This window comes from Balearica regulorum, chromosome Z (genome assembly GCF_011004875.1).
Source record: "Balearica regulorum gibbericeps isolate bBalReg1 chromosome Z, bBalReg1.pri, whole genome shotgun sequence".
NCBI lineage: Eukaryota > Metazoa > Chordata > Aves > Gruiformes > Gruidae > Balearica > Balearica regulorum.
The window spans coordinates 161,327-172,456 of NC_046220.1; the positions used below are offsets into that span (position 1 = coordinate 161,327).

Genomic DNA, 11,130 nt, shown 5'->3' on the forward strand with positions numbered 1-11,130 from the left:
AAAAAATAATTTTTGGGTCAGGGGCGTGTTACCTAACTGGGTCAAGAAGTCCTGTGGCTGAGCAGCTCCCTGGTAGTTTCATTTTCTCAGAAAGGAGAGGAGTCTTGTTTCTGAAATAATCAGCTCTTTCAACATTAACTGAACTTCTTAAGAATGTGTTTTGTGTAGCTAGAACAATCTTGGCTTTTGCATTCATGCACAGTAACAATACCATGTTCAGGCACAAAACTCTAATCTCTGGAAATTTTTATCATCTAAATATCCTGGCTGGGAATTTCTGATAATGTTTTTATTCAGTGTTAATAAGTCTACAGCTTTAGGCAGTGCTCTCTGTAGCTGCTGCTAATATCACCAAATTTAACTTGAGAATTATAGCTGTACCTGCAGTCAGATCAAGTGACTGCAGTCTCCTGGGAAGAGACTATCCAGCGCCCTTCATCGCTAATCCTGGATATCAGTCTTTGTAGCCACAGGCCCAGACTCTTCATTTTTCTTGACATAGCTGATTCCAAGTAGGTGCTTGATCATAACATAAGAGACACTTTACTTTGGCACTTGGGAGCCAGGCTTTGCTGGCAAACATTTATGTCTGCAATTGCAAGGTCTATGTTAACAGCTTTTTGGCCCACTGCATAGATGCATGGCTATTCCGCTGCTTGGGGCTATTTCCTGACTTGCATGTTCTTTTCTTCCCAGCAGGCTACAATATAACATCCCGGGAGGGTACAGACAGCTCCTCCTGCATCCTAAAGAAACCAAGGTGTTATAGCTTGGGGGAAGACCTGATGACAGGGATGACAGTAAGGGAGAAACACAGAAAGGAGAAGGAGCTGACATATGCCAAGAGCCTGAGGAAGAGGAGATCTTTCCTGAAAACGGATTACACCTCACAGGTCACTTTCCCCTTGGCTTTGCCAGGCTCTCTGCAGAGCTGCTCCTCTTGGCCACCCCCACCACCACTCCTTGCTGAGTCCCCCATTCGACCGTCCTTAGAGAGCTTCAAGAAAGATGCAGAGCTGGGACTTCCTGCTGCCACACAGGCCCAGAGAGACACTGCTAGCTCAAACCCATCCTCTGACCTGATGGAAATGGAGCCTGACACCATGGAAACAAAGTCAGTGACTGACTCGGTGGTTTCTTCCATTTCAGCTGTTCGCCTGCAAGGTGACCAGCACAGGGAGGAGAGTGCAGACATTGCCATACATGTGGATGGACGCCTCCAACCTGCACATGCTGTAGGTCCACCTTTCCTGTCCCTGGAGGAAGCTGTGCCCCTTCCTGGGGGACAAAGCAGAGCTGCCCAGGAAAGTTCCTCCATGAAGACAAATACTTGGAGCCTGAGTGAGCAGAGTGATGTGGCCACTGGAGGCTGGCTGGCCCGAGTGGCAGTGGAGGAGGTGGGTGAGGTGATGGCAGCCCAGCACAAGGCTGGTGATGTACCCCTATTCCTTGGCCAAGAGGTGGCCTGCCCTGCTAACGAACACACACGGACACTGTCAGCTCATGGTCCTAGCGCGGCCTCTTCCCATGAGGTGGCCCAAGCCCAGGAACTGTTCCCCACTGCTGGGAGGCAAGCAGTATGTAAGGAGCCTGTCCTGGCTCCCTGTGAAGAAAGAAAAGCTAATTGTGACAGCTGTGTTGAAAACAGCAATGACAGTGCCTTGTCACAGGCAAAAAGCAGACAAGTGATAAACAAGGAGGCCTTATGGAAAGTGCACAATACAAATCTCATGGGTTTTCCAGATGTAACCCAGCTCTTAACAGATTGCAGCAGCACTTCAGGGGTTATAACTCGCCTCTCCTGGCTGTCATTTGGAGTGAGGACAGACCTCACCTCACCCACCCTGTCTCAGGAAAGGGTAGCTAGCCCACTAGAGCTTTTGGCTTCTCAGAAGACCAGTGGGTGCCTGAGGCCTGATGCTGTCAGAAGGGAGATGCAAACACCTTCAGCTGGACTACCCTTTGAGGAAGAGTTGGTAAGCGGCCAGGGGCTGGCTGAAGGAGAGCCCAGAAATGAGGCAGGAAATGTGGCTCACGAACAGCTGCAGCGTGTTCAGACTCCTCTTCCCAGAGAACAGGCTGCCGAGGTGGGGAAAGACTCTCCTCTGACTCCATCTCTAGGGCTTTCCAGCTCCTCAGGCCAAATTCCCTTGGGCTCATTGGGGAAAAGAGCAGGAGACCATGGGGTGTCAAAACAATCCTTCCTCTGCTTTAACCACAAGAAGGACGAGCAGACCCCTTCTGACCCTATCATGACTAGGTCCTTGGGTTTTTCCACAATGAAGACAACATCACCACATCTTGGGATGGACAAGTGCAGCTGTCAGCTGTCCTATATCAGCTGCTTCCACAGGTCTGATGACAAGGGGGAATGCGAAACCACCATCCCCATGTGCAGTACATTTCTGGGACCCCTCACCACCCCACCATCCAGTAGCCACAGTCTCCTGGGGACCCCTGTGGGCAGTTACCCAGTTTCCATTGCTAGGGATGTGGCATGGTGGGACCCTCATGTCCAAGCCCTCAGCCAGCTGAAGGACCAAGCACAGATAAGCCCTGCAGATTTCTCCTGCTTCCTAGCCTACACTACAGAGCTTCAGGAGGTTGTGGGGAAGTTCTCCAGGAACCATGCAACCCACCTGCAAGAACAATGTGCAGAGCAGGGTGCTGAGAGCAAGGGTGCCCTTCGCTTAGCCTCCCAGAACCTGCTGTCCAGTTGCCAGGAGCTCCTGAAAACAGAGCAGCCCCTCAAAGAGCTGCAGGATGTGCTGAGGGTGACATTTGACCACCTAGTTCAGCTGGCAGTGGCCTGCTTCCAGGTGACACACTGCCAACTGTGCAGGCAGAGGCAGCAGGAGCTTGGGGCTGCACTCATGGATGTGGTGGGCACCTACCACCAGCTTGTGCAGGCTGTTCACCAGCAGCTTCGCAGGCAAGGCTGCCCAGATCTGGGTGCCAAGCTCCTCGCCCGCCAACACACAGCCCTTGCAGCTGCCATGTTTTTTCTCCTGCAGCAGTTCAGGGTACCCCCATTGTTGTGACAGGGCTGTTTGGTGGCACACAGGTGCACTGGGTGAGGAAGACCCCAGCCATGGTCCCTCTGTCCACTACCAGGCTCTCCCCCACAGGATGTTTAGCCCCATAGCTCAAGAGTGGTTGTGGAAGGATGTGTCCATGCATGTTGGCTTAGCCACACCAAGAACCACCCTGTCCACAGGGTGGTCATGGGGCAGAGGATACTGCCCTCCAGCCTAGCTTTGTGTAATTCTGCATACACAATCTCTATGTAATATGCAAATTCATAGAGACCTTTAGTGGCTTATGTACCTTGCCAGGAGCTTGTCCCTCACCTCCCAAAGCCCTTGCAGGTGGCCATTCTCAAGGAGTTGTCTTAGTTGCCTTCTGTCGCCTGTGGAGAAAGACAGGAGCCTTTCCTCATGCTCCTTACTCTCCAGGCAGACTCTTGAGTGACAGCAGATCCCACCCTGACCCAACATGAAGGAACCCAGGCTGCTTTGTCCACCTTCTGTGGCTGAGGATGTGGCTGGACTTGTAAAAGAAACCTCTTTGTGAACAAAGCTATGCTGTATTTAACTGCTTTTCCTTGCAAAGGCTGAAGAGGGTTGTCCCAGGTGAGGGAGACGCCGCCATATCCTGCTCTTGTGTGTTTTCTGTGTGTCAGCCAGCTCTTCTATTTCCATTTGCTGATGTTTGAGGAAGTCCCTGATTAACCCCCCCCATGCCCCCACCATGTTACTTATGGATGTGTCTTCCAGAAGGAACAAGTAAGCCCCGAGACTGAACTGCCACCTTCACAGCTCTGGAGATGACCCATTATGCTGGCCTCCCTAGGAGGTGGCAAGCCCCCTTTCCCAACCTTGTCAGTAGCTCTTCTTCTAGTATATCCCTAGCTAGGTATGAGCTGTTTGCCCTTAAAGGTTGTCTAGTGAATCAGCACTCCAGTGCTGGAGGCATGACCTCAGTGCACTCTGATGAAGAGGGCAGAGGCAGGTCCTTGACTGATTGGTGGTATCATCTAACTTAGGGACTTGCTTGGGAGTGGCTAGCTTTCTTGAGCGTGCTCAGGATGGAGGGGTCTGCACCAGACAGCCGAGGAGCATGGGTAGGCCACAAGAGGTGGCCAGTTCTGCCTATGAACACCACATCTCCCCAAGCAGCAGGGCAGCGTGGGGACAGGATTGTCCTGTGGATATGTAACATCTGCAGGAGGGTGCCCCCACTTTTTGCTCATTCTTTAATGCTTCTGGAGGGAGTAATGGCAAAGTTCTTGCAGCTGAACTCTGGTGTGGAAGAGGATGGCAGCTGGGGCAGAAGGGAGTGCTGCAGCACCCCTGGCACCTCCCTAACCACACACACTCCAACAGCCAGGCAAGCAAACACCCGCAGGAATTCAGCAACATTTAGCACTCCTACACCAAATCTTACAGCTGGTGCTCTCACAGTGTGCCTACAGACAGCAACGTAGCTAACCAAGGGCAGTCCGCTTTCCTGGCTGCACAGGGTGGCCAAAGTACCTTCAGCCACTGGGGAGGGTAGCGCTGCCAGGTGGTTTGGGTTAGCGTATGCTGCTGCCTAGTCTCTTACACTGGAGCCCAAGTACAGACCTCCAACTACACACTAACAGCCAGTGAGCAAGGGGATGTGAAGAGTAAGAACTGGAAGAGCCCATGGGACAACGGGAGAGCTCATAAGACACAGCAAAGCAACAGGCACTGGCAAACACAAATTCAGCCTATGTAGGCAGCAACACCCTGTGCCCACTAACAGCTTCTGTTACAGCAGGGGCTACTGACATTGTCTCGCAGGCATTTGACTTCCAGGTGTGGTAAAAGGCTCTTAATGTGGAGAAATGAAAACACATAAGCATATGAGATAGTAATTTACCTCAGAAGACCTTCAGTTTCTTCCACAGTGGTTAGACATAGTCATTGACCATGAAGGGATTTTTGTGTTTGAGGGGTTTTTTTTGGAACAACAGCTGATGCAACATACTGACTTAGATGCATCAAAAATGCTTTCTGCTGTGGCCATGAAATACATCACTACTCTTTCGGCAGGACACAGTCAAATCACAAGTACCTTTCCAGGAGGAACGTCAGGGTTAGTGAACTTTACACGTCTGATGATGTACCGTGCATGCATCAGTAACTGTAAGGATGCAATGGGAATTTAAAAGTAAACATTTTATTTTAGATTAGATGCACAGGATTAGCTACAATAGGCTTCAACAATTCACCAAGTCTTCACCTGGTTTAAAGTTGTTAGGACATGGCACACCTGGGAACTGTTTCTCCACTGGGGAATCACTTCCCAGCTTGTGTTTCCCCAATTGGAACAGCACTGTCTTTTTCCATGGGAAGGAATTTCCCTCGGCAGTGAGCCTTGCAATTCTAACTTCACCTTACTGTTTAATCAAGATGAAAGAAATACCTTAAAGCTCTCCTCCCTATCCCAGAAAAAGTGTAGATGCAAGAGTCAGAAAACACTCTAACAAGCATCTGCAAAGAAGCAAAACTGAAATCCTGTCAGTTTTTACTTGATGCCAGGGCTCCATCAGCTTTTGTTTTCTGCTCAAGGGGAAAAGTAATTTCCAGCATTGTACTGCTGAGGTAGAATGTCACTCTCAACAAGGTCCTTAAACAAGACATAAGCAGAGCCATTTTCTCTATGCACATTCATGGTGGTGCCTCTGCCTGAAATTTGGAGTTTGCCTCTCTTCTCTGCACAGCTCCTTAACATTACAAAATAAAAGAGTTTTCTTGTGCTTTGTCATGCTGAGGTATTTCCACTTATTTCACTGCATCTGGTAGCACATAGCCTTTTCCAGAAGAAACTCCAGCTTTCAAGGCTGCTGGCCAGCTTCGGGTCTCATAGTAAGTTGATAAGACATCAAAGACTGTCAAGAACAGAGAGATGTACCATGCTGTGATACCAGTATCAATAGCAAGCTCTGTTAATACACACCCCACTGGCTGTAAATCACAAAATGGTAACAGCTGATGCCAGAGAAGGCTAATATGGGGTTCACATTCACTCACTGAAAATCTGATGAGCCAGTGTTTGAGGCAGCTCATCTAGGAGCAGGTGACTATTTTGAATATGACTTTGGGGAGCTCTGGCTATGAAAAGCAGAGACTGCATCAACTCAAGCAAGGTTCCCCCAGACACCATTTTGACTAACCTGTACTGGCTGGCTGTGCTGCTGCTGACAGTATACCCATGGTAAGTCATACCTACTGTACTTCACCATTGCTTCTCAGATGCTGTGTCTCCACATCAGAGCTCCCTTGGGACACACAGTGGTCACTTGCAGCTAGGCTTGGTGCTCTGCAGAGCCCTCCGCCACCTCCTCTGCCTTGTGCTGATGGAGATGGCAAGAAAGTCCTCATGCCAGAGGTAAGAACTCATTAGAGCTGGACTAGGACATAGGCCCCTCCGTAGTCTCTAGCAGAGAGATGTTCACATTACAAAGCCACAGACTGCCAGGAGAGATGGAGGAGCATGAGCACATCCACTGATGTGACCAGGTGGCCCAGCCCATGGTCATGACATGGAACCATCAGAGCAGTGTAGCCCACGAACACCCCACCCTGTTGGTGTGAGCCTTGCCTTGATTGAGCCTGACACAGGCCTGACAACATCTGTCCTTATCCCTTGCCTGGGACCTTGTGTGACTTGTAGTAACAACAGCCTCCACATGTCCCCACATTAACTGTTCAGGGCTTTGTGCAAAATGAGTGATGCAAGTTCTGCTCCTCTGAGAACAGGCTGATGCAGAGAAGCACACAAGACCTTAAAATGGGGACATCAGGGATAAAACCTAGTAAGAAAAAATTCTGCCCCCAGTGTTCTCCCCATTACTCGGCACTGGGCCTCCATTGTGAGAACTCTGCTGCTTGATAACCTCCTCCAGCCCAGGGAAGTGACAGGACATGGCTCAGCCTCTCACCTTGATTAATTGCCAGTGTCTCTGAATGGTAGTTCTTGGTGTTAACGGTTTTCACCATGTACTCACGAATGGGGAGGCGGGCTGTTTGCAAGGACTGCTCTTGTGCCCTTTGCAGAGTCAGCTTCTGCAAGGGAAATGAGAACAAGGTTGTAAATGTACACAAACTTGCACATGCATTGGATGCACATCGTTTTGGGTACAAGCAGCTATGAAGCCAAAAACTGTCCTAGAGCGCATTTCACTGAGACTGCTGCAGTCTCTCTCAGCCTCGTGCTGGATCCAGGCAGAACTTTGAGGAAAAATGGATCGTGGCACAGTAGTGATGTCTTAAATTGAGGCAGCGGCAGCATGGCATGTCTCTCCTCTCATAAGAGAATGGGGCAGACAGCACCTTCAGGTTCTGACAGGTACTACCCACCTTGTGAATGCTTTCATCCACCAGGCCTCCAAGGACGTACGCTTTATTTGGATCAATATCTTCAAGGACTAGAAACAAGATAAGCACTTGCTCACCACCATACAATAGTAAAATCCTGCATTACACCATTCCCCAAGCAAGACCCCATGTCCATGAGAAAGCCGTGGCCAGTCACCCTTCAGCCCGGAGCCTCAGACCGTGAATGAGGCTGAGGCTTCAGAGACAGGAGTGTCTGCTTGAACCCACAGGCAGACTGAAAGGGGGAGATCAGATGCAGGCTGAAAGCATGGAGTGCCACAGACACCAGGCATTGCTCCCTTTAACCGTTGTCTGTTGAGATGCGGCTGATCTGGTCAGTCTGATCCCAATCTGCTCCACAGATGCCTTCCCACTGTCAAGGTCTCTCCTACTAAAACCTTCCCCCACCCTTACCAGATTCTTTATCAGAGTAAGGCACTTGGGTAAAACAAGAAAGGGATCTATGTCCCCAGGGAACACGTGGCCGGTTAGAAATGTAGGAAGAGGAGAAAATAAACACAGCAGCAAATTAAGCAATAAAAGGAATGTTGTAGGTCCTGCATTATTTCAGAGAAAGATGTAATTTTGACTGTATTCAAAATTGCCACAGCATCTCCACTTTGCCACTGTGTAGTATTACAAACTGCAGGGGATCTACACACAGGTTTTCAGTTAAGTCTGCTGCAGATCACACACAGCTGTGACTCAAAACTTCATTCATTGTCAAAACAGATTGAGATGTGAACAGATTTAGCATCAGACCTAAGTACACAGTATATATCATGCAAGTTGAGACTGTGAATGCTTGGAATGGAATCACTTGAAGTATGAAATAGTCTCAAAAAAGAAAAGCTTAAAAAATCAACCTTATACCTTAGTTCCCCTGTACCTAAAACAAGTAAAATATTTACCATTCTCAGAGTCAGGAGTGAGATAAACAATTGCATCTAAAGGAAACAGGTCCAGGTAACTTTCTTCAGTTGTATCCATCTGAAAAATGCAAGACAGGAAGAGAAGCAGCGCATTAGCCCAAACTCCCACCTGCCAGAGCAAAATCCATGCTCAGACACAGAAGTATACTGGGACTGATGCTAGTGCCTTAGCTGTTTAAACTCTGACAGATACAGAGATTATTTTTTTTTAATTTGGAAGATGTTTCTATATGGGCACTGAATGATACATATCTCAAAATCCATTAAATTCTCTTCTCATCAAAATCCCTAGACACGGTTTGAGGAAGGGACATCAGCAATAATTACCTAAGTTTAAATGAGATTCTAATTCTTGAAAGATTCAGCAATCTCCACTTCAGGTAGTTTTCTCCCCTCACTGTTACCAAGTGCATCCCTACATGTGCTATGGAACGCACAGCTCAATATCACTGCGACAACCTGTATGTGTAGGTATCATGCTCAAGTCAGACCAAGCTTGGTACAAAAACCCAGGACAAGAATGTATGACCTGTGCAAAGCCTGACCAAGCTTATTTGTCTGCCTGTCGCCAGTATCACAGGTCTCTTTGCAGAAGTAGCATCTGGAGAAGGAATTCTTCTTCTGCAGGCAGGAGGGACGCGAGCTCTAACCAGGCGGCCTTGCACATTGCCCCATTATGTGTCAGTTTTGTCTCCTGCTGAAGGGCAAGAAGATCTGACCTTAACCACTGTCACTGAACTGTATTCCGACCATCGGAGCCCACCTCAGCCTGTCTTGGGTCAACAGTGAGGGCCAGGACTGTGACCATGGGGTGCTACAAGCCTTGAAAGCACTGTGGTCAAAGTCCCTTACCAAATAATTGGAGAAGCCGTCGTTCATGCGAAAACACTCCTCATAGATCAATGACCCCACCACAAATTCTGTCAGACAGAGCCAAAATGGCTTCTCGGACCGCTTGTTTGCCCCGTAGAGTCTCCTGATCTGGGAGGCGAGGCGGCTTGTTTCCTTCCAACAAATAACAAGAACAGTGACCCACAAGTCTAGGGGCAGGGGGCAACATGGTTCCATTCAGGGCCTGCAGACATTCATCACACCCATGTCACTGGCTGGTTGCTGAGGCTCTGGAAAGGTTGTTCCTGGGGAGCACAGCTCAGCTGCCTCTGGGTCTCAGGGAAATCCAGTAAGCTAGGTGTGCAGCCACCCAGTACTGGAGACCAGACAGCCACAGACAGGCCCGGGGGTGGAGGGACAGGCAGAGAAAGGAGGGGCCAGCATCCTCCCCCCCAAGGCTGAGCTCAAGAGAGCTACTGTGTGTCCACCCTTACAAATCCCGGCTCTAGCTGAGCTGGAGCATTTAAGAGTTGCCCAGCACAGCTAGAACAAAACAGTCATCTGCCCCAGCCACCCCCCTCTCTCGTGGCCCTGTTTCAGAGGGCTCCCCGCTGCTCCGTCCCTGCACATTCCCAGGACTTCTGAGAACTTTCCAGGCCCCAGAAAGGAACTGGACCAGCAGGCAGCGGTAGCACCGGTGCAGAAGGACGTTGGAGGCCCCTGTACCTTCTGTGTCATGCGGTCGGCCACGCCGAGGTCCACGCAGAGCCAGGGCCCCGACTCCCTGGCGCCCAGCAGGCGTTCCTTCACGAGGGCAGCCGGCACCCTCCCGCCCTCCCGGCTGGCAGCCCCTGGGAGGCAGAGCAGACAGAAGGCAGTCCAGGGCCCAGTGGGGCCGCGGGGCCTCGCCTGCCCACGGCCGGGCACCGCACCCCGGCCGGGAGCCCCTCGGCGGGGCCGCACCGCGCCGCCCCTCACCTGGGCCCTCGGCCCGCCGGGCCCTGCTCCTCTCCCGCTCCTGCCGCCGCTTCCTCCTCCTCGCCGCCAGGACCCGCTCCCAGTGCCTCCGCTTCCGCAGCACGTTCCTCTGTGGGAGCAGCGGGGCCTCAGGCCTGCGGGCCTCCTGCCGCCGAGCCCGCGGGGCCGCCCTGCCGGCGACGGACCAGAGCTGGATCCGGCCCGGCCCGGCACGGCACGGCCGCCCCCCGCCCTGCCCCATAGCGCCTACCGAGCACCGCGCCGCGCCGCCCGCCCGCCCCGCGCCAGGGCCGACAGCCGAGGGCTCTATCCGCAGCAGACGGAGGGCCTCACAGGCTACCGCCGCCTCCCCATCGGCCTCCACCGACGGGCAGCCACCTTCAGCGCCGCCACCCGCCATCGGCGCCGCTTTCCCGTCTGGGGCGGGGCTGGGCGGAACCGAGGCGGACCCGGGGCGGGGGCGGTGCCTGTCATGGAAGGGGCGGGGCGGTCCGGAGCGGGTGTCGCCGGCGGCGCTGCAGGCGCGCTAGGTCGGGGACCGAGCGGGTCGCGCTCGGGCGAAGGAGCGGAACGAGCGAGGCCCAGGCGGGCTGCTCAGCACTGCGGGCGCGCTCGCTCCTCGAGCTCCGCTCCGTGGGTGGGCGCAGCGGGCTCGCGCGGGTCCTTGGGAGCGCAGGCCAGCCCCGGGCACGGCTGGCGGGGAGCCGCGGAGCGGGAAGGCGGGGGCAGAGCCGCGCCGTCGGCTGCCGCCCGCGAAAGGCGCCGCACGACGAGCGGAAGAACCATCCCGCGGCGGCGCGGGCGGCCCAACGGCATCTCGCAGGGCATCAGGCTCCCGGAGCGTCCCCACGATCCCAAGGGGCGTCTGCCTGTCTCGGCGTCGTGGCACTTTCCCAGCGTTGAGTGTCCCGTGTCGAACTGCAGGCTCGGCGGCCCTGGCAACCCCCCCAGCTCCTAGCTGGGCCCCCCGGCCGCTGAGGCCG

The 11,130-nt window shown here is 52.7% G+C and overlaps 2 protein-coding genes across 3 annotated transcripts in view; one reads left to right on the top strand and one right to left on the bottom strand.

Annotated features, from left to right (window-relative positions):
- Positions 1 to 4,656, top strand: part of FRMPD1 (FERM and PDZ domain containing 1) — a 41,708-nt gene extending 37,052 nt beyond the window's left edge. Inside the window, exons 17-18 of one of the 2 annotated variants that reach the window (XM_075739514.1) lie at positions 697 to 1,397; positions 2,286 to 4,656. In XM_075739514.1, the coding sequence (XP_075595629.1) occupies positions 697 to 1,397; positions 2,286 to 3,041 (1,457 nt within the window). In that variant the 3' untranslated portion in view covers positions 3,042 to 4,656. Of the gene's footprint in view, positions 1 to 696 lie in introns of both variants that reach the window. The other variant, XM_075739515.1, reaches the window with a different exon arrangement.
- A 529-nt stretch (positions 4,657 to 5,185) lies between these two features.
- TRMT10B (tRNA methyltransferase 10B) lies at positions 5,186 to 11,115 on the bottom strand. Its single transcript, XM_075739529.1, has 8 exons — positions 10,398 to 11,115; positions 10,148 to 10,256; positions 9,896 to 10,020; positions 9,191 to 9,343; positions 8,318 to 8,396; positions 7,389 to 7,456; positions 6,971 to 7,094; positions 5,186 to 5,917 (listed from the first exon to the last, which is right to left on the bottom strand). The coding sequence occupies exons 1-8, from the start codon at positions 10,545 to 10,547 to the stop codon at positions 5,811 to 5,813; spliced, it is 915 nt and encodes a 304-aa protein (XP_075595644.1). The 5' UTR covers positions 10,548 to 11,115; the 3' UTR covers positions 5,186 to 5,810.
- Positions 11,116 to 11,130: the final 15 nt, after the last annotated feature.

Excerpts from the sequence above, each read along its gene's own strand:
- TRMT10B (XM_075739529.1), bottom strand. The coding sequence starts at position 10,547 with ATGGCGGGTGGCGGCGCTGAAGGTGGCTGCCCGTCGGTGGAGGCCGAT. Across the intron at positions 8,397-9,190 it reads ACGGCTTCTCCAATTATTTG|ATGGATACAACTGAAGAAAG; the intron begins GTAAGGGACTTT and ends TGCATTTTTCAG. Across the intron at positions 7,095-7,388 it reads TGGATGAAAGCATTCACAAG|AAGCTGACTCTGCAAAGGGC; the intron begins GTGGGTAGTACC and ends TTTCCCTTGCAG.